The sequence below is a fragment of the Dendronephthya gigantea genome, unplaced genomic scaffold (genome assembly GCF_004324835.1).
Source record: "Dendronephthya gigantea isolate DGI-Jeju-01 unplaced genomic scaffold, DenGig_1.0 000085F, whole genome shotgun sequence".
Taxonomy (NCBI): Eukaryota; Metazoa; Cnidaria; class Anthozoa; order Malacalcyonacea; family Nephtheidae; genus Dendronephthya; species Dendronephthya gigantea.
In genome coordinates, this window is record NW_021163095.1 from 792,214 (window position 1) to 813,420 (window position 21,207).

At 41.6% G+C, this 21,207-nt stretch overlaps 1 protein-coding gene across 2 annotated transcripts; it reads right to left on the bottom strand.

Moving 5' to 3' along the window:
• Positions 1-19,171: 19,171 nt before the first annotated feature.
• LOC114533063 (stabilin-2-like) lies at positions 19,172-21,207 on the bottom strand. Of its 2 annotated transcripts, XM_028554649.1 has the most exons (6): positions 20,945-21,207; positions 20,676-20,801; positions 20,423-20,548; positions 20,141-20,266; positions 19,886-20,011; positions 19,172-19,272 (listed from the first exon to the last, which is right to left on the bottom strand). In XM_028554649.1, exons 1-6 carry the CDS (start codon positions 21,189-21,191, stop codon positions 19,229-19,231), a joined length of 795 nt encoding a protein of 264 aa, XP_028410450.1. In that variant the 5' UTR covers positions 21,192-21,207; the 3' UTR covers positions 19,172-19,228. The 2 variants fall into 2 exon arrangements, with proteins under 2 accessions (XP_028410450.1, XP_028410451.1); XM_028554650.1 differs by lacking the exon at positions 20,423-20,548 and having other exon boundaries at positions 19,178-19,272.

Consider the following 21,207-nt stretch of genomic DNA (forward strand, 5'->3'; position numbering starts at 1 on the left):
TTGTGTGGACGCTGGAACACTTTTGTGTGGACGCTGGAACTCTTTTGCTTTGACGCTGGAACTCTTTTGTGTGAACGCTAGAACTCTTTTGTGTGGACGCCGGAACTCTTTTGTGTCGACGCTGGAACTCTTTTGTGTGGACGCTGGAATTTTTTTGTTTGCACGCTGGAACTCTTTTGTGTGGACGCTGGAACTCTTTTGTGTGGACGCTGGAATTCTTTTGTTTGCACGCTGGAACACTTTTGTGTGGATGTTGGAACTCTTTTGTGTGGACGCTGAAACTCTTTTGTGTGGACGCTGAAACTCTTTTGTGTGGACGCTGGAACTCTTTTGTGTGGACGCTGGAACTCTTTTGTGTGGACGCTGGAATTCTTTTGTTTGCACGCTGGAACACTTTTGTGCGGATGTTGGAACTCTTTTGTTTGGACGCTGAAACTCTTTTGTGTGGACGCTGGAACTCTTTTGTGTAGACGCTGGAACACTTTTATGTGGACGCTGGAACTCTTTTGTTTGGACGCTGGAACGCTTTTGTTTGCACGCTGCAACTCTTTTGTGTGGACGCTGGAACTCTTTTGTGTGGATGCTGGAACTCTTTTGTGTCTACGCTGGAACTCTTTTGTGTGGATGCTAGGACTCTTTTGTTTGGACGCTGGAACTCATTCTTTGGACGCTGGAACTCTTTTGTCTGTATGCTGGAACTCTTTTGTGCGGACGCTGGAACTCTTTTGTTTGCACGCTGGAACTCTTTTGTGTCTACGCTGGAACTCTTTTGTGTGGATGCTGGAACTCTTTTACTTGGACGCTAGAACTCTTTTGTGTGGACGCTGGAACTCTTTGTGTGGATGCTGGAACTCTTTTGTGTGAATGCTGGAACTCTTTACTTGGACGCTGGAACTCTTTTGTGTGGACGCTGGAACTTTTGTGTGGACGCTGGAACTCTTTGTGTGGATGCTGGAACTCTTTTGTGTCTACGCTGGAACTCTTTTGTGTGGATGCTAGGACTCTTTTGTTTGGACGCTGGAACTCATTCTTTGGACGCTGGAACTCTTTTGTCTGTATGCTGGAACTCTTTTGTGTCTACGCTGGAACTCTTTTGTGTGGATGCTAGGATTCTTTTGTTTGGACGCTGGAACTCATTCTTTGGACGCTGGACTCTTTTGTGTGGACGCTGGAACTCTTTGTGTTGACGCTGGAACAGTTTTGTGAGAACGCTAGAATTCTTTTGCTTGGACGCTGGAACTCTTTTGTGTGGACGCTGGAACACTTTCGTGTGGACACTAAAACTCTTTTGTGCATGTAGACGTTGGAACTTTTTATCTGACCGTTGTCATTCTTTTGTGAAGAGGTCGGAACTCTTTTATGTGGACGCTGGAACTCTTTTGTGTGGACGCTGGAACTCTTTTGTGTGGACGCTGGAACTCTTTTGTGTGGACAATGGAACTCTTTTGCTTGGACACTGGAACTCATTTTTGTCGATGATGGAACTCTTTGTGTCGACGCTGGAACTCTTTTGTGTGGACGCTGGAACTCTTTTGTGTGGATGCTGGAAATCTTTTGTGTGGACGCTGGAAATCTTTTGTGTAGACGCTGGAAATCTTTTGTGTGGACGCTGGAACACTTTTGTGTGGACGCTGGAACTCTTTTGTGTGGACGCTGGAACTCTTTTGCTTGGACGCTGGAACTCTTTGTGTGGACGCTGGAACTCTGTTGCGTGGACACAGGAACTCTTTTGTGTCGACGCTGGAACTATTTTGTGTCGACGCTTGAACTGTTTTGTTTGCATGCTGGAACTCTTTTGTGTGGACGCTGGAACTCTTTTGTGTGGACGCTGGAACTTTTTTGTGTGGACGCTGGAACACTTTTGTGTGGACGCTGGAACTCTTTTGCTTTGACGCTAGAACTCTTTTGTGTGAACGCTAGAACTCTTTTGTGTGGACGCCGGAACTCTTTTGTGTCGACGCTGGAACTCTTTTGTGTGGACGCTGGAATTTTTTTGTTTGCACGCTGGAACTCTTTTGTGTGGACGCTGGAACTCTTTTGTGTGGACGCTGGAATTCTTTTGTTTGCACGCTGGAACACTTTTGTGTGGATGTTGGAACTCTTTTGTGTGGACGGTGAAACTCTTTTGTGTGGACGCTGGAACTCTTTTGTGTGGACGCTGGAACTCTTTTGTGTGGACGCTGGAATTCTTTTGTTTGCACGCTGGAACACTTTTGTGCGGATGTTGGAACTCTTTTGTTTGGACGCTGAAACTCTTTTTGTGTGGACGTTGGAACTCTTTTGTGTGGACGCTGGAACTCTTTTTTGTGGACGCTGGAACTCTTTTGTTGGACGCTGGAACGCTTTTGTTTGCACGCTGGAACTCTTTTACTTGGACGCTGGAACTCTTTTGTGTGGACGCTGGAACTCTTTTGTGTCTACGCTGGAACTTTTGTGTGGATGCTAGGACTCTTTTGTTTGGACGCTGGAACTCATTCTTTGGACGCTGGAACTCTTTTGTCTGTATGCTGGAACTCTTTTGTGCGGACGCTGGAACTCTTTTGTTTGCACGCTGGAACTCTTTTGTGTCTACGCTGGAACTCTTTTGTGTGGATGCTGGAAACTCTTTACTTGGACGCTGGAACTCTTTTGTGTGGACGCTGGAACTCTTTTGTGTGGATGCTGGAACTCTTTTGTGTGAATGCTGGAACTCTTTTACTTGGACGCTGGAACTCTTTTGTGTGGACGCTGGAACTCTTTTGTGTGGATGCTTGAACTCTTTTGTGTCTACGCTGGAACTCTTTTGTGTGGATGCTAGGACTTTTTTGTTTGGACGCTGGAACTCATTCTTTGGACGCTGGAACTCTTTTGTCTGTATGCTGGAACTCTTTTGTGTCTACGCTGGAACTCTTTTGTGTGGATGCTAGGACTCTTTTGTTTGGACGCTGGAACTCATTCTTTGGACGCTGGAACTCTTTTGTCTGTATGCTGGAACTCTTTTGTGCGGACGCTGGAACTCTTTTGTTTGCACGCTGGAACTCGTTAACTTGGACGCTGGAACTCTTTTGTGTGAATGCTGGAACTCTTTTACTTGGACGCTGAAACTCTTTTGTGTTGACGCTGGAACAGTTTTGTGAGAACGCTAGAATTCTTTTGCTTGGACGCTGGAACTCTTTTGTGTGGACGCTGGAACACTTTCGTTTGGACACTAAACTCTTTTGTGCTGTAGACGTTGGAACTTTTTTACTGACGTTGTCATTCTTTTGTGAAGAGGTTCGGAACTCTTTTTATGTGGACGCTGGAACTCTTTTGTGTGGACGCTGGAACTCTTGTGTGGACGCTGGAACTCTTTTGTGTGGACAATGGAACTCTTTTGCTTGGACACTGGAACTCATTTTTGTCGATGCTGGAACTCTTTTGTGTCGACGCTGGAACTCTTTTGTGTGGACGCTGGAACTCTTTTGTGTGGATGCTGGAAATCTTTGTGTGGACGCTGGAATCTTTTGTGTAGACGCTGGAAATCTTTTGTGTGACGCTGGAACACTTTTGTGTGGACGCTGGAACTCTTTTTGTGGACGCTGGAACTCTTTGTGGACGCTGGAACTCTTTTGTGTGGACGCTGGAACTTTCTTTGCGTGGACACAGAACTCTTTTGGTCGACGCTGGAACTATTTTGTGTCGACGCTTGAAACTGTTTTGTTTTGCACGCTGGAACTCTTTTGTGTGGACGCTGGAAACTCTTTTGTGTGGACGCTGGAACTTTTTTGTGTGACGCTGGAACACTTTTGTGTGGACGCTGGAACTCTTTTGCTTTGACGCTGGACTCTTTTGTGTGACGCTGGAACTCTTTTGTGTGGACGCCGGAACTCTTTTGTGTCGACGCTGGAACTCTTTTGTGTGGATGCTGGAATTTTTTTGTTTGCACGCTGGAACTCTTTTGTGTGGATGCTGGAACTCTTTTGTGTGGACGCTGGAATTCTTTTTTTTGCACGCTGGAACACTTTTGTGTGGATGTTGGAACTCTTTTGTGTGGACGCTGAAACTCTTTTGTGTGGACGCTGGAACTCTTTTGTGTGGACGCTGGAACTCTTTTGTGTGGACGCTGGAATTCTTTTGTTTGCACGCTGGAACACTTTTGTGCGGATGTTGGAACTCTTTTGTTTGGACGCTGAAACTCTTTTGTGTGGACGCTGGAACTCTTTTGTGTAGACGCTGGAACACTTTTATGTGGACGCTGGAACTCTTTTGTTTGGACGCTGGAACGCTTTTGTTTGCACGCTGCAACTCTTTTGTGTGGACGCTGGAACTCTTTTGTGTGGATGCTGGAACTCTTTTGTGTCTACGCTGGAACTCTTTTGTGTGGATGCTAGGACTCTTTTGTTTGGACGCTGGAACTCATTCTTTGGACGCTGGAACTCTTTTGTCTGTATGCTGGAACTCTTTTGTGCGGACGCTGGAACTCTTTTGTTTGCACGCTGGAACTCTTTTGTGTCTACGCTGGAACTCTTTTGTGTGGATGCTGGAACTCTTTTACTTGGACGCTGGAACTCTTTTGTGTGGACGCTGGAACTCTTTTGTGTGGATGCTGGAACTCTTTTGTGTGAATGCTGGAACTCTTTTACTTGGACGCTGGAACTCTTTTGTGTGGACGCTGGAACTCTTTTGTGTGGACGCTGGAACTCTTTTGTGTGGATGCTGGAACTCTTTTGTGTCTACGCTGGAACTCTTTTGTGTGGATGCTAGGACTCTTTTGTTTGGACGCTGGAACTCATTCTTTGGACGCTGGAACTCTTTTGTCTGTATGCTGGAACTCTTTTGTGTCTACGCTGGAACTCTTTTGTGTGGATGCTAGGACTCTTTTGTTTGGACGCTGGAACTCATTCTTTGGACGCTGGAACTCTTTTGTGTGGACGCTGGAACTCTTTTGTGTTGACGCTGGAACAGTTTTGTGAGAACGCTAGAATTCTTTTGCTTGGACGCTGGAACTCTTTTGTGTGGACGCTGGAACACTTTCGTGTGGACACTAAAACTCTTTTGTGCATGTAGACGTTGGAACTTTTTTATCTGACCGTTGTCATTCTTTTGTGAAGAGGTCGGAACACTTTTATGTGGACGCTGGAACTCTTTTGTGTGGACGCTGGAATTCTTTTGTGTGGACGCTGGAACTCTTTTGTGTGGACAATGGAACTCTTTTGCTTGGACACTGGAACTCATTTTTGTCGATGCTGGAACTCTTTTGTGTCGACGCTGGAACTCTTTTGTGTGGACGCTGGAACTCTTTTGTGTGGATGCTGGAAATCTTTTCTGTGGACGCTGGAAATCTTTTGTGTAGACGCTGGACATCTTTTGTGTGGACGCTGGAACACTTTTGTGTGGACGCTGGAACTCTTTTATGTGGACGCTGGAACTCTTTTGCTTGGACGCTGGAACTCTTTTGTGTGGACGCTGGAACTCTGTTGCGTGGACACAGGAACTCTTTTGTGTCGACGCTGGAACTATTTTGTGTCGACGCTTGAACTGTTTTGTTTGCACGCTGGAACTCTTTTGTGTGGACGCTGGAACTCTTTTGTGTGGACGCTGGAACTTTTTTGTGTGGACGCTGGAACACTTTTGTGTGGACGCTGGAACTCTTTTGCTTTGACGCTAGAACTCTTTTGTGTGAACGCTAGAACTCTTTTGTGTGGACGCCGGAACTCTTTTGTGTCGACGCTGGAACTCTTGTGTGGACGCTGGAATTTTTTGTTTGCACGCTGGAACTCTTTTGTGTGGACGCTGGAACTCTTTTGTGTGGACGCTGGAATTCTTTTGTTTGCACGCTGGAACACTTTTGTGTGGATGTTGGAACTCTTTTGTGTGGACGGTGAAACTCTTTTGTGTGGACGCTGGAACTCTTTTGTGTGGACGCTGGAACTCTTTTGTGTGGACGCTGGAATTTTTTGTTTGCACGCTGGAACACTTTTGTGCGGATGTTGGAACTCTTTTGTTTGGACGCTGAAACTCTTTTGTGTGGACGCTGGAACTCTTTTGTGTAGACGCTGGAACACTTTTATGTGGACGCTGGAACTCTTTTGTTTGGACGCTGGAACGCTTTTGTTTGCACGCTGCAACTCTTTTGTGTGGACGCTGGAACTCTTTTGTGTGGATGCTGGAACTCTTTTGTGTCTACGCTGGAACTCTTTTGTGTGGATGCTAGGACTCTTTTGTTTGGACGCTGGAACTCATTCTTTGGACGCTGGAACTCTTTGTCTGTATGCTGGAACTCTTTTGTGCGGACGCTGGAACTCTTTTGTTTGCACGCTGGAACTCTTTTGTGTCTACGCTGGAACTCTTTTGTGTGGATGCTGGAACTCTTTTACTTGGACGCTGGAACTCTTTTGTGTGGACGCTGGAACTCTTTTGTGTGGATGCTGGAACTCTTTTGTGTGAATGCTGGAACTCTTTTACTTGGACGCTGGAACTCTTTTGTGTGGACGCTGGAACTCTTTTGTGTTGATGCTGGAACTCTTTTGTGTCTACGCTGGAACTCTTTTGTGTGGATGCTAGGACTCTTTTGTTTGGACGCTGGAACTCATTCTTTGGACGCTGGAACTCTTTTGTCTGTATGCTGGAATTCTTTTGTGTCTACGCTGGAACTCTTTTGTGTGGATGCTAGGACTCTTTTGTTTGGACGCTGGAACTCATTCTTTGGACGCTGGAACTCTTTTGTCTGTATGCTGGAACTCTTTTGTGCGGACAATGGAACTCTTTTGTTTGCACGCTGGAACTCGTTAACTTGGACGCTGGAACTCTTTTGTGTGAATGCTGGAACTCTTTTACTTGGACGCTGGAACTCTTTTGTGTGGACGCTGGAGCAGTTTTGTGAGAACGCTGGAACTCGTTTGCTTGGATGCTGGAATTCTTTCGTGTGGACGAAGGAACGCTTTTGTGTGGACGCTGGAACTCTTTTGTATGGATGCTGGAACTCTTTTGTGTGGACGCTGGAACTCTTTTGTATGGACGCTGGAACTGTTTCGTGTGGACACTGGAATTCTTTTGTTTGTACACTCTTGAAAACTTTTGTGAAGGCGCTGGAACTCTTTTGTTTGCACGCTGGAACTGTTTTGTGCCTGTGGGCGCTGGAACTCTTTTGCTTGGACACTGAAACTCTTTTGTGTCGACGCTGGAACTCTTTTGTGTCGACGCTAGAACTCTTTTGTTTGCACGCTGGAACTCGTTTGTGCGGACGCTGGAACTCTGTTGTGTGGCGCTGGAACTCTCTTGTGTGGACGCTGGAACTCTTTTGTATGGATGCTGGAACTCTTTTGTGTGGACGCTGGAACTCTTTTGTATGGACGCTGGAACTGTTTCGTGTGGACACTGGAATTCTTTTGTTTGTACACTCTTGAAAACTTTTGTGAAGACGCTGGAACTCTTTTGTTTGCACGCTGGAACTGTTTTGTGCCTGTGGGCGCTGGAACTCTTTTGCTTGGACACTGGAACTCTTTTGTGTCGACGCTGGAACTCTTTTGTGTCGACGCTAGAACTCTTTTGTTTGCACGCTGGAACTCGTTTGTGCGGACGCTGGAACTCTCTTGTGTGAACGCTGGAATTCTTTTGTTTTTACCCTGGAACAATTTTGTGTGGACGTTGGAACTCTTTTGTGTCGACGCTGGAACTCTTTTGTGTCGACGCTAGAACTCTTTTGTTTGCACGCTGGAACTCGTTTGTGCGGACGCTGGAACTCTCTTGTGTGAACGCTGGAATTCTTTTGTTTTTACCCTGGAACACTTTTGTGTCGACGCTGGAACTCTTTTGTGTGGACGCTGGAACTCTTTTTTTGTGGAGGCTGGAACTCTTTCGTTTGGACGCTGGAACGCTTTAACTTGGACGCTGGAACTCTTTTGTGTATACCCTGGAACTGTTTTGTGTTGACGCTGAAAATCTTTTGTTTGCACGCTGCAACTCTTTTGTGTGGACGCTGGAACTCTTTCGTGTGGATACTGGAGCTTATTTGTGTGAACGCTGGAACTCTTTTGTGTGGATGCTGGAACTCTTGTGTGTCGACGCTGGAACTCTTTTGTGTGGATGCTAGGACTCTTTTGTTTGGACGCTGGAACTCATTCTTTGGACGCTGGAACTCTTTTGTTTTTATGCTGGAACTCTTTTGTGCGGACGCTGGAACTCTTTTGTTTGCACGCTGGAACTCGTTAACTTGGACGCTGGACCTCTTTTGTGTGAATGCTGGAACTCTTTTACTTGGACGCTGGAACTCTTTTGTGTGGACGCTTGAACAGTTTTGTGAGAACGCTGGAACTCGTTTGCTTTGATGCTGGAATTCTTTTGTGTGGACGCAGGAACGCTTTTGTTTGGACGCTGGAACTCTTTTGTATGGATGCTGGAACTCTTTTTCGTGGACGCTGGAACTTTTTTGTATGGACGCTGGAACTCTTTTGTGTGGACACTGGAACTCTTTTGTTTGACACTCTTGAAAACTTTTGTGAAGACGCTAGAACTCTTTTGTTTGCACGCTGGAACTCTTTTGTGCGGACGCTGGAACTCTTTTGTGTGGACGCTGGAACTCTCTTGTGTGGACGCTGGAATTCTTTTGTTTGCACAATGGAACACTTTTGTGTGGACGTTGGAACTCTTTTGTGCGGACGCTGGAACTCTTTTGTTTGCATGCTGGAACTCGTTAACTTGGACGCTGGAACTCTTTTGTGTGAATGCTGGAACTCTTTTACTTGGACGCTGGAACTCTTTTGTGTGGACGCTTGAACAGTTTTGTGAGAACGCTGGAACTGGTTTGCTTGGATGCTGGAATTCTTTTGTGTGGACGCAGGAACGCTTTTGTGTGGACGCTGGAACTCTTTTGTATGGATGCTGGAACTCTTTTGTGTGGACGCTGGAACTCTTTTATATGGACGCTGGAACTCTTTCGTGTGGACACTGGAACTCTTTCGTGTGGACACTGGAACTCTTTAGTTTGTACACTCTTGAAAACTTTTGTGAAGACGCTGGAACTCTTTTGTTTGCACGCTGGAACTCTTTTGTGCATGTGGGCGCTGGAACTCTTTTGCTCTGACGTGTACACTGGAACTCTTTTGTGTCGACGCTGGAACTCTTTTGTGTGGACGCTGGAACGCTTTTGTTTGGACGCTGGAACTCTTTTGTGCGGACGCTGGAACTCTTTTGTGTGGACGCTGGAACTCTTTTGTGTGGATGCTGGAACTATTTTGTGTGGATACTGGAGCTCTTTTGTGTGGACGCTGGAACTCTTTTGTATGGACACTGAAACTCTTTTGTGTGGACGCTGGAACTCTTTTGCGTGGACACTGGAATTCTTTTATGTGGACGCTGGAACTCTTCTGTGTGGACGCTGGAATTCTTTTGTGTATACCCTGGAACTGTTTTGTGTGGACGCTGAAAATCTTTTGGATGGACCCTGGAACTCTTTTGTGTTGAAGTTGGAACTCTTTTGTGTGAACGTTGGAACGTTTTTGGGTTGACCTACGGGATACTTATGTGAAGACGCTAGAACTCTTTTTTGTGGACGTTGAAACGCTGGGATTCTTTTGTGAGGACACTTGAAATCTTTTTTTTTACCTTAGAACCCTTTTGCGAGGAATGGAACCCTGGAACCCTTTTCTTGTGAAATGGGTGTTGTGTTTTGAGAGGTTTATTGGCTTCCTTTTTTGTTGTAAAGATCACTTGGCGTAACAGCTTTGCTCGAAACTTTATCTGAGACCATTTTTTAGTCTGTTGTTTTTCAGATGATCATGCCTTTGATTTTGGTTCCTTTTAATGTTTTCACCTTCATTGTCTTTTTCAGGAATTTGAATTTGGAGGTCTTGTGTTTGGTCGTTGTTTCTTCGTCTTCTGTCGGTTCGTTGATTTCCTTTGGCTGTTTTATTTTCTTTACTTTGGTTTTTCCATGTCTCCAAAACTTGGACCACTCATTTGTTTTTGCGGTTGATATCTTTTGTGAAGATGACCCTATAAAAAGAGTAATCACTTGTGAAATGTTGAAAAGTGAGGTGTGAAACTAACAACATCCGTGGCTGGTTATTTGAAAGATGGATAACTTATCCTACGGATAAGTACTAGCATCGGATAAATCTACTATCCAGCGGATAGTTATCCATTGGATAAAAATGCGTTGCAGGAAGCATGGATACTGGAGTAGATATAGCTATCTGAAAGGCGAAAGATAAGTTAAAAATAAATTTACCTGTAGAGGACAGAATTTTCCTGAAATTTCTAACCACAACATCAGCGGTTGCTACGCATTTATAACATTAAATTCATTATCATTATGAATTCTCGATTAGTTGCCGGAAAAGTCTTGAACAATTGATTTGCTTGATGTCTAAATGTTTCTTTTTTCGATTTTGACCTTGCAACGCTTTGCCATCCCGTTCCATAAAAATTTTAGAAACACTATTTTTAAGTTTTGATTAGCTAATCAACGAGAAGAACAAAATTCGTAGCCTTGTTGTTTATTGCGCCAATTACTTAGTTGAAAAAATATGAGCAGTTTCCTTGGAATAGGTTAAATCTTTCTTTGCACATTCGCGTTTATAAACTGATAAGAAGTGTATAATAAATTTACCGCCTGTTTACGTTCCAGCATCATTGTGCGGATGTCCAGAAAAACGCCGAACGGAACGAAATGTGTAGGCAACGTGAAACGCTGTTGCGACACATATGAATGGATTGCACTTCGAAAACATAATTAATAGTGAGTACAATCATGTACATTAGTTTCTTGAAACACAGTGACAGGAACATTGCATTTTTGTCCTGATAGGACCTTTTTTATCGTAAATGTTTGCAGTGCTTTCTTGTATCTTTGAGTTTATCCACTGGATAGTGGATTTAAACTACCTCCGGATCTTGGATGAATTTATCCAGTATAGATAGCGACTTTTATCCGCAGGATAGAGTTATCCAAGCTCCGTGCAACTCAAACTACGCGCCGGATAAAACTTATCCGTTGGATAGCGACTTATCCATCTATCGAACAACCGGCCTCTGGTATGTATGTAGTAGACGAAATTGCTCGCTTTCGTACGCCTGAAATGTTTTATTAAGTAGATTACAAGTTTACTAGCCGGTTTCCGTCTTGGAAAGTGTATCCTATATGCATGCTTGATGGGTTTTTCTTACCTCACAAAGAGGTGCTACATTCAATTCTCCGACATTTTCGTGAGTGAGAGAATTTCACGATATTTCACGACTCATTTTTACTGGCAGCCTGTAAGTTTAATCTTATTTAAGAATTTATCAACGTGATTTTTATCTGAAATTTATTTTAAAACTTCGAAAGGTGTATTTGGACCGGTCTTGAATAGTTCTAGGTATAGTGCAAGAAGTAAAATTGTAAAGAGAACTTACCAATTTGACGAGTTACGCATCAGCAGGTGAGGTCTTCTGTGTGAACTGTGTCACAGCATGACAAGTTATCACTGCCGTTGTCTTCTTCATGGTATAAGAGGTGAAAAAAGAATTAATCATCCTGAAATGCAAATATCATTGTGCGCTAAATGTCATGTAATGCATAGATCTCCTTTTTACGGTTCTGTTTCATTACCACCACTTCAATCTGCCAAAAATTTATACGGAATAAGAACTTGAAGATCCGGACGCAATCATCTCAATTTCACTAACCTTCTCATTGGCTGTTTACGCCGAACAAATCGTGGTACCTTTTTCTTCCGCGGACATCTCTCGTGTTCCGCCAACAGACCCAAGTCTCTTCGGAATAACAAATACAACGAAACAATAAGTTAGGGCTATAAAATCACGGGGTTGTCAGCCAGAAAAACTATAAAGACACACTCGACACCATGATTACCTGCATATCTTTGTGTAATTTTTAACTGACTATCATTCGCTGTCCCGTCGTTGTCTCGAATTTTTTCAATTTCCAACCATTTACCTTCGCCAACGTTCGAACTGCGTCGGAAGGGTTTTGATAATGAGGAAAGGGAAAACATGCTTATCAATTAATCAATTCTTAACAATTTTTTATCGCTCTGTGAAACAATATTTCGCGCGCCAAATTTTTGCAAACCTATCAGCACGAAACGATAATTTAATTGAATGAATTTGTCGTCATTTAATTGAATTGCCGTATGCGTGCGTTTTGGATGAAAATGAATTTGTGGTGAATGAAGCTAAAAACTATAGCAGTAATGACATGCATGCATGATCACTGAACGGCAACAACCATTAAACTCGGTATGTAAAGTTTTGCATGCATGTACTGGGTGTCCTCCAAAAACTTTACCTCAGTTATAGTATATTTATCTTTGAGTTTATCTGCCGTCCAGTCTCGATCGGACTTTATTCCATAATTAACCAACTGTTTAACTGAGAATACTTGTCACAATATAATAATTATTTTGTAATAATTTAATTATATAAACTATTTTGTAATAATTATGTTGATACTGAGCATGATTGTAATAAGGTGGAAATGAAACTTATGATTAGATATACATGCATGCAACATCCTCTCGCCTGAAGCAATAAACATTCATATATTTTCAAAACTGTTCAAAAACACTCTAAAAATGCTTTTGGTATATTTTCAAGACCATTCAAATAAAAAAAGTAAAAAAAGGTCTATAATTCAACATATCAATTTAGGCAATTGCAGTTTACCAGTTTTAACTTGCCTTAAACCCACGGATGCCCACAGTGGCGTAGCCAACCTGACGATTTTGTCCCGCTATGTAAATTTCGAGTTATTATAATTATTCATTTCTTTAGAAATTTATTGTTTTTACAGTCAATGAACACCAAAATATTAGCATAGCGGGACAAATCGTCAGGCTGGCTACGCTACTGGATGCCCATAACTTACAAAAACGCCCAACGCCCAACGCCCATGACATAATAGCGGACAACTTCGATTTCGCATTTGCATGCCCGGGCATAATTAAAATCTCCGGGCGGAATTAGTACCCTCGCCAGGTGCTTCACGCCGGCTCGGGGATAATGAACGTTGGTGTGTATCGGTGGATTTCAGGCTATGATTAAAGGTGATTATTTCGTGCATCGATGAATAATAATAGGCAATTATGAAAAATGTTGAAAAGCGATGCAGAGCAAAGAGGTAATGGACTAGTCGTACGCAATGTAACACCATTTTGAGGGTTAAAATAAGGACATTATACCACGTGATCAAGCTGATGCATTCATACAAAACGAACTATTTTGCAAAACCTTCGCAAGCACTGCTGGTTCCACAGGAGAATTGCCTGTATTTTTAAAGATAAATTACGACTAAAACCGAATTGAACGAGCCGGAAGAGTCAAAGAAAGGTTGGGAGATTTGAAATCTACAATATTAATTTTTTTACTATATACTGCCTATGTTTTAACTTTGAAAACAAGTTATATATATAGAAGCAAGAAAAATGCGAAGTTTTTGATATTTTACTCATTTTTTAAATGGGCCGTTGCTGGACCCGCGCTGTTGACGTTTGAAAATGACGAATTCGTAATCTCATTGGCTGTCACAACAGCGAGAATAAAAAACAGCCAATGAGGTTACGAATTCGTCATTTTCAAACGTTCTTAAAAGTTTACAGCGCGGGTCCAGCATAGGTCTATTCCAAAAATGAAGTTTTCAAAGTTAAAACATGGGAAGTATATAGTAAAAATATTGTAGATTTCATTTCACTTGTTATTTTAGATTAGTTTTAGGTATTAATTGACGTATTTTCGGATTGTTTTCATGTGTACATCTCGATATTATGATTGAAGTTGCCTACCTTAGGATATAATTTGTAAAGTTTTTACAATGCCTTTGTTTGTTCTTTAAAAGAAAAATGTTTAGATTTCTAATGATTTATTACGAAACTTTAATATGAGTTTGTATTTATGTTGTAAATATTGTAGATTGCATGGATATAAAGTAATTCTTTGATTCTTTATTTCTTTCCGGATATTATAGCGGGATCCTGAAAACGGAGTTTTTTTTAAACCCAAAATAGGAGTTAAATGTAACCCCAAAATGGGGATTAGAATTTAACTCCAGAAACGGTGTTATTTGTAACCCCCAAAAAGGATCATTTTCGATTAAATCTACACAAATTGGTGCAAATCATTCTGCTGACTTCTTGCTTGCGCTCTCAGGGCTGGCGTCGATAGGTACATCATCAAACCACAGAATAACTAACAGAAGTGGAACTCCTGTACTTTTTTCGTAAGTGTGATTCGTCATGATTCGTCACTTAGCAAGTGCATTTTTTTGAGGTAGTCACCCCCCTGCCAATGTCTAAAATCAACGCATATTTAGTATTAGCAGGGGGGTGACAGCCTCAAAAAAATGCACTTGCTACGTGACGAATCATGACGAATCACACTTACGAAAAAATAGTATAGAGTTCCACTTCTGTTAGGTATTCTGTAATCAAACGATGATCTTGCACTTCTTCAGGAACATTCTGCTCATTAACCCTTTCTTTAGTAGTTCTAAGAAATTTCCTGTTCCTTCTTAACAACTTGTCTCCAACTCGCACAATGTATGATCGAGGATCCGATTTCCGCACACACGTACCAGATTCCCATCTTCCATCTTTCTTAACTACAGTTGGTTTTACTCGAACCTTTTCACCAACTTGTAGCTCTGGCAGGTTTTTAGCACCACTTCGATCATAATACTGCTTTGCCTTTTGTCGTTTCAGTTTTATCTTTTCCTGCACTCCCTCTTCTACTTTTCGTTTTAACAACTGGTTTGCTGTCCGTAACAGCGTTCTTGTCCGGCAAGACATCAGACGCTGAACAGGGCTGCTTTTCATATTTTCTGTGGGTGTGTATTCCTCCAATCAAGAATAGCCTTCCACACGTCTTGCCCGCTTCGCTTAGCTTTCTTCATGAACTTCTTGGCAATCTTTACAGCCGACTCCACCTTACCATTAGATTGGCTAAGATAGGGCGATGATGTTGTATGTTCAAACTCCCAACTCTTTGCAAACTCACTGGATTCTCTGCTATCTAACTGTCTCCCGTTGTCTTAAACCACGACTTCTGGAACTCCATGTCTACTGAAGTTCATCTTCCACAGTTCAATTACCGCAGCGGCTGTCATGTCTTCCAAACGGTCTACTTCCCAGAAAACCACCGTGAGAAGATCATCTTCACCATACAGCGTGAAAATACCGATGGCCACACGACTCCATGGTCTCTCAGGAATAGAGTGTGTCATCAACGGTTCTTTTTTCTGCGTTTGTTGATACTCATTGCATGTTGTACACTGTCCAACCATATCTTTAATTTCAAAACCTATGTTATGCCAGTAAAGAACGTCTCGTGCTTTGCGTAAACAGGATTCTCCCCCAAGATTACTTGAATGTATCGGTTCCAACATCTCAAGATTCTCTCTCTCTTGAAAATAACACCGTTCTGTACAGTCAACTCTTCTCCAAAACACCAGAATTCTCTGATCGCAATTGGCACCTCCTGCCGTATCTCCAGCCATCCTGAAAGAATGGTTGTCAACAACATTCTCTGCAGACGAGTACGACGAGGCGCTGACAAAAGGGACTTCTTGAATATCACCTCCAGTGGCTTGTGGTCAGACTCGACAAAAACTCTCTCTCTCTTCCATAGACATATAGGTCAAACCATTCACAAGCAAAATAATTGCCAGACACTCCTTCTCGATCTGCGCATATCTGCGTTCAGTTGCTGTCAATTACCGCGAGGCATTGGCCACAGTTGCCCGTTCTGCAGGAGTGCCGCTCCTAAACCAATTTGACTAGCGTCGCACTGTATGGAGACTGGCTCATTAATATCATAATACTTCAGCACTGGATGGTTCGTCACCAACTGCTTTATCACCTGCATCACTTTATCATGCTCGGGTTGCCAGCACCAAACAGCTCCTTTATCTGTGAGGCGTCGTAGTGGCTCGCTTACTTCTGACAGATGGGGTAGAAACTTTGCCAATTAAGTAACAAATCCCAGCAATCGTTGAACTGCTTTCACCCCGTTCGGTTTAGGCATCTAGACCACGGCTTGAACCTTTTGGAGATATGGACGAAGTCCTTCCGAAGTCAACAAGTGACCCATATAGGCTACTTCCGACCTTCGTAACTTAATCTTCTGCTTATTCAACTTTAGACCACACGGTCTCGCTCTCTCCAGTACTGCTATCAAGTTGTCATCATGATCTTGAACTGCCTGTTCAGTCCAGCTTCACTTGCCAAAATCCCTCTTTTGCATCCAACACCAAGAAGATTTTTGCATTCACCAGTCGTGGCAGAATTTCATCAATGGTTGGAATTTGATAATGTGACCGCTGGAGTGTTGTGTTAAGGTCCTTCGGATCTATGCAAATTCTCAATTTTCCAGATCGTTTTCTAATGGCTACCATACTGCTTATCCACTCTGTAGACGTTGTCACCTTTGCAATTACTTGTCTTCGTTCAAGCTCTTCAATCTCTTTCTTTAACTCGGACTTCAGAGCAACTGCGACTCTGCGTGGTTGGGATTGGACCGCTTTCACTTTTCTATCAATATCCATATGATATTCACCTGGAAGGGGTCGAAGACCAGTAAATACATCTGCATACTTTACCAGCACGCATTCTTGAGTTAAATGGCTGCTTGCCACTTTAGTGACGACAGAATTGTCCTTCCATACTCCCAATGCATGTACACTTTCTTGTCGATTAAGAGTCAATAGTCCCAACTGTTCACAAGTTGCTGCCGACAAAAGAGGCCTTTGCTCAGTATCCACCACTTGAAATTTGAGGTTGTAGCTCCTTAATGCTTGTTTACATCTCAGCTCACACACCCCCAAAGGTAACATCACCGAACTGTCATATAGTCGCAATTTCGCATCATTTTTCTGTAGCTTTGCATCACCATCTTGTGCTATCTTGCAATATTCTTTATAGCTCACCACATTGCATGTTGAACCACAGTCCATTTGACATCGAACCATTTGTTGCGGGCCATCTCTAAAACTAAAACCCAGGGCTACATACCATTTTTCACCTTCCGTTTTAGCTGTCCCAACTGATTGCTCCACTTGGTAAATAGATTCATCTGATGACTGATCCACTGCATTACCCGTCATTGCATTCACTTTTGCAAAATGATGTTTCTTCTTACACTTATTACAAGTCTCACCATAAGCTGGGCATTGTTTCTTGTCTTTCTTCAGCTTTCTCCCACATATTTACACAACTCCTTCCGATCGTCATTGACTCTTTTTTTCCTTTTAGCTGATCCATCGATTTTCTTTCCTCCTCTGTTCTTGCTCTCTTTTCTTGTATAGTTGACCGCTGACATATCTTGCTCACTGTTCATAGTCTTCCATTGGGCATTTGCTATTTCACTATTGCGACACATATCAATCGCCTTTTGCAAAGTCAGATTCGGTTCTCTCAACATTCGAGCCTTTGCACCACTGTCCTTAGCCCCCCAATACCAAGCGATCTCTTACCAATTCATTTTCAAGCTGTTCGATCGAACTTACACGTAGCCGCCATTTACTTTAACTTGGTAATATACTGATCAATAGTCTCTCCCTGTTCTTGTACACACGTATTAAACTTAAATCTTTCGTATATCACGTTTCGAGTCGGTTCAAAATGTTTCCCGAGCGCATCTAAAATCTTTGCAGGGTCTTTACAATCGTCTTCGCTAATGTCAATACGTTGATATATACGAAAACATCCTCTTCCCATCACAGACATAAGAGTAGCGATTCGTATTCGCGCTTCTTTTTTATCCAGACCAGTTGCGATTTCATAATTCTCATATTGCGCTCTGAAAAATGTCCAATTCTGGCCAAATCGCCTTTCATGTCTATTCGAGCCGGTATAGGAAAGCCATTCGAAGCCATTTCAATCCGTGTCAATCCTCGTTATTTACTAGCTGTCCACGCTGTTTAAGCTATTTTATACCAAGAAGAATATACTTTCTGTTCATTTATGTATTTATTTTCAAAAAAGAGCGTTTATCTTCGAGGCTACCTTACTCAAGACAAATCTGACACCTGACACCATGTTGCGACATCATTTTGTATACATAAAGAACAACACTTTATTATTACTCCAGCTATTTATACATTCTAAGGTCCGAGCAGAGTCTGGGACCGGTAACACACCCACAAATTGTATTTTACAGGTCAAGTAACAGTCACCAATCTTGATTATTTTAAGTATATTTAAAAGGTGTATAAAAATTATTGAAAGGTTTAATAAGGTTAATAACTTTAAACTATGTATAGTATTTCGTTCTTAGTATAGAAATTTATGTAATTTTATCTACAAACAGATTTCTAAAATCTTTCATTATGTTTATATAGGTTAACATCTCTCAAAACTTCAAAAGGTTAAAAGCCAATTAACCCTGATTAAACTATAATGAGGTGTGGTTGATCATATTGAAATATGCATATAATAACTCGTTCTTTTTATATTCAAATCTATAAACATTTAGAATTAACTATTTACCATGTAATTTTTTGTTGCTTAACAATTTTTTAGCATTACAATGGGTTTTCTTGAGACTATAGCTAGGGATATGCTAATTGTGATATTTATGTAGGATGTGTTGTATAATCTCATCTGTTCTAGAATCTAGCATGCTTATTAAATTTTATATTGTAATTAATTGCCTTTTTTTTCTGTAGTTGATTGAACTTCTTCTGCATATGTTTGTTCAAAGTCATAAAAGGGAAAGTGTTTTTTCTGATGAGTTCCAAAGACTAGCCAAGAGAGGTGAGTCGGAAGGTGAATAGGTTTAACATGAAGTTGTAGTCGTCGATGGTAGAGGATAATCTGCTGTATCGGATTGTTTCCGTGGTAACAAGCCCTTTCAAAATATGACTAGGATGAATGGAGGTATAGTGTCGATACATATATTTATGATTAGGTTTTTGATAGATCTGATAATGGATGAGATTGAAAAGGATTGTATCGTAATTAACTGAAATGGTTAGATCTAAGTAGTGAGTAAAGTAAGAGTTACGGTTAAAAGAAATTGGAATTTGACGAGGATAGTAAGTGATAAGAGAATTAACTAAAACTGGTTTGCATTGGTGTGATTGGTTAACATGAAGCCGTCATCTATGTATGGTGCAAATATATTGAATTCGGATAACAGCAGTACTAGATCTGTCTTTTGTCTACTATGGTAACCATTGCCATTTATATACATCCTAGTCACATTTCTAAATATGTGCACATACACTTTTCAAATACACGTGTAGGTTCCAGGTCCTGTGTCAGCACATGTAGCAAATTCACTGCAGTCGTCTTGTGGTGTTCCACATAATTATTTTGATTTCTAGTGAAAGTAGTTAAAAAATAAACTGCCAGTCTGCTTTACTTACGAAACAACAACAAATTGAAGAAAAGAGCATAAAAAATTATCATTCGATCTACATTATCTTTCAACACAATTTGCAGAAGTATTAGCGGGAATGAAGCTTTCGTTATGGATTTAATAGAACAAATCATTGTACTAATATTTTTTGTTCCAATATAACCAGGGAGCAGCGTGGCAGCGTCTTCAAACAACTTAGCATCAAATGTGGTATACGAACCGCCTAAAATTCTCGACGTTTCGCCCTGAGGGCCTTCGTAGGCGTTAGTAAGAAAATAAATAGGAGAGAATATATGTTTTGTATGGGGGCAAAACACGTGATAAAAATGGGCCAACATAAAACAAAAAATCAAAACAAATTGGAATACATTACGATTACGGTGCCAAAGAGACGCCTGAGTGTGGGCTAAGAATAGCGCGCAATGACAACTACAACGTAGTGTAATGAATTGGACTTTGCATGAGAAAAAAACAAAGTGAAACAAATGAACGCGTTGGAAAAGAGAATAGTTTATATGTAGTAGAAAGGCGTTAGGAGCAACTTGGGCGCAACGGATGTTCAAATTGTGTTTACCATTGCATGTTTTTCCATCCCCAGTGTATCCTTCATTACAGGTACACGTGTAGGTTCCAGGTCCTGTATCAGCACATGTAGCAAATTCACTGCAGTCTTCTTGTGGTGTTCCGCATATTTTGATTTCTGAAAGAAAACGTGTAGCATAATGCATTATTGGACTTTGAAAATGAACAAAGTTACGGAAATGAAAGCTTTCGGGAAAGAGAATAGTTCGCGTGTTTTGGAGCAAGAGTCATATATAAATGTATATACCTTCGCAAGTTTTTCCATCACCAGTGTATCCTTCATTACAGGTACACGTGTACGTTCCAGGTCCTGTGTCAGCACATGTAGCAAATTCGCTGCAATCTTCTTGTGGTGTTCCACATATTTTGATTTCTGAAAGAAAACGTGTAGCATAATGAATTATTGCACTTTGAAAATGAAGAAAGTTAGAATAGTGAACGCGTAAGAAAATAAGATAGCTTGTATATGGTAAAAACAGGTGTTAGCAGCAACTCGGTACAACGGATCGATATTTTAAATTGTTCTTACCTTCGCATGTTTTTCCATCACCAGTGTATCCTTCATTACAGGTACACGTGTAGGTTCCAGCTCCAGTGTCAGCACATGTAGCAAATTCACTGCAGTCATCTTGTGGTGTTCCACATATTTTAATTTCTTAATAATACACGAAGTATAATTACACGTAGTATAATCTCAGATAGAGAAAAGATAGCTTGGATGTAGTAAAAATACGAGTAAGGGACAACTTGCTGCAACAAGTACTTGAAACATTTGTTCTAACCTTCGCAAGTTTTTCCATCTCCGGTATACCCTTCATTACAGGTACAACTGTAGGTTCCAGGACCTGTGTCAGCACATGTAGCAAATTCGCTGCAGTCATCATGCGGTGTTCCACATATTGGCAATTCTGAGTAACAAAAATAAAACAAGTAAAAACATCGGATTCTGGTTGCTTAAGAACAAGGCACTTACGTATTATAGAGACAAGATGGTTTACACAACAGTGCAAACACTTTCTTTTGGATGTATCTGAAATCTTTCAAAACCTACCAGTACAGAACTTCTTGGTAATATTTTCCACTCTGTGAAGTAGATCACTAAAGTTAGCAGATAGTATGGCATTTTCTGGATTCTCAACCATATCATTTACTTCGTTAATTGCCCACTCATTCTCCAAACCAACGCCAATCGCAAAGACGTTCATATTTCTTTTAAAGAAAGGTTTCATTGCATCCCCAACGTAAACGTATCCTCTTCGCACTGATTCTTTAGTTTGTTCCCCATCTGTGATAACCATTATAATTTTCTGAACA

Excerpts from the sequence above, each read along its gene's own strand:
- LOC114533063 (XM_028554649.1), bottom strand. The coding sequence starts at position 21,191 with ATGGTTATCACAGATGGGGAACAAACTAAAGAATCAGTGCGAAGAGGA. Across the intron at positions 20,802-20,944 it reads TACCAAGAAGTTCTGTACTG|AATTGCCAATATGTGGAACA; the intron begins GTAGGTTTTGAA and ends TTTGTTACTCAG. Across the intron at positions 20,012-20,140 it reads TGATGGAAAAACTTGCGAAG|AAATCAAAATATGCGGAACA; the intron begins GTATATACATTT and ends GTTTTCTTTCAG.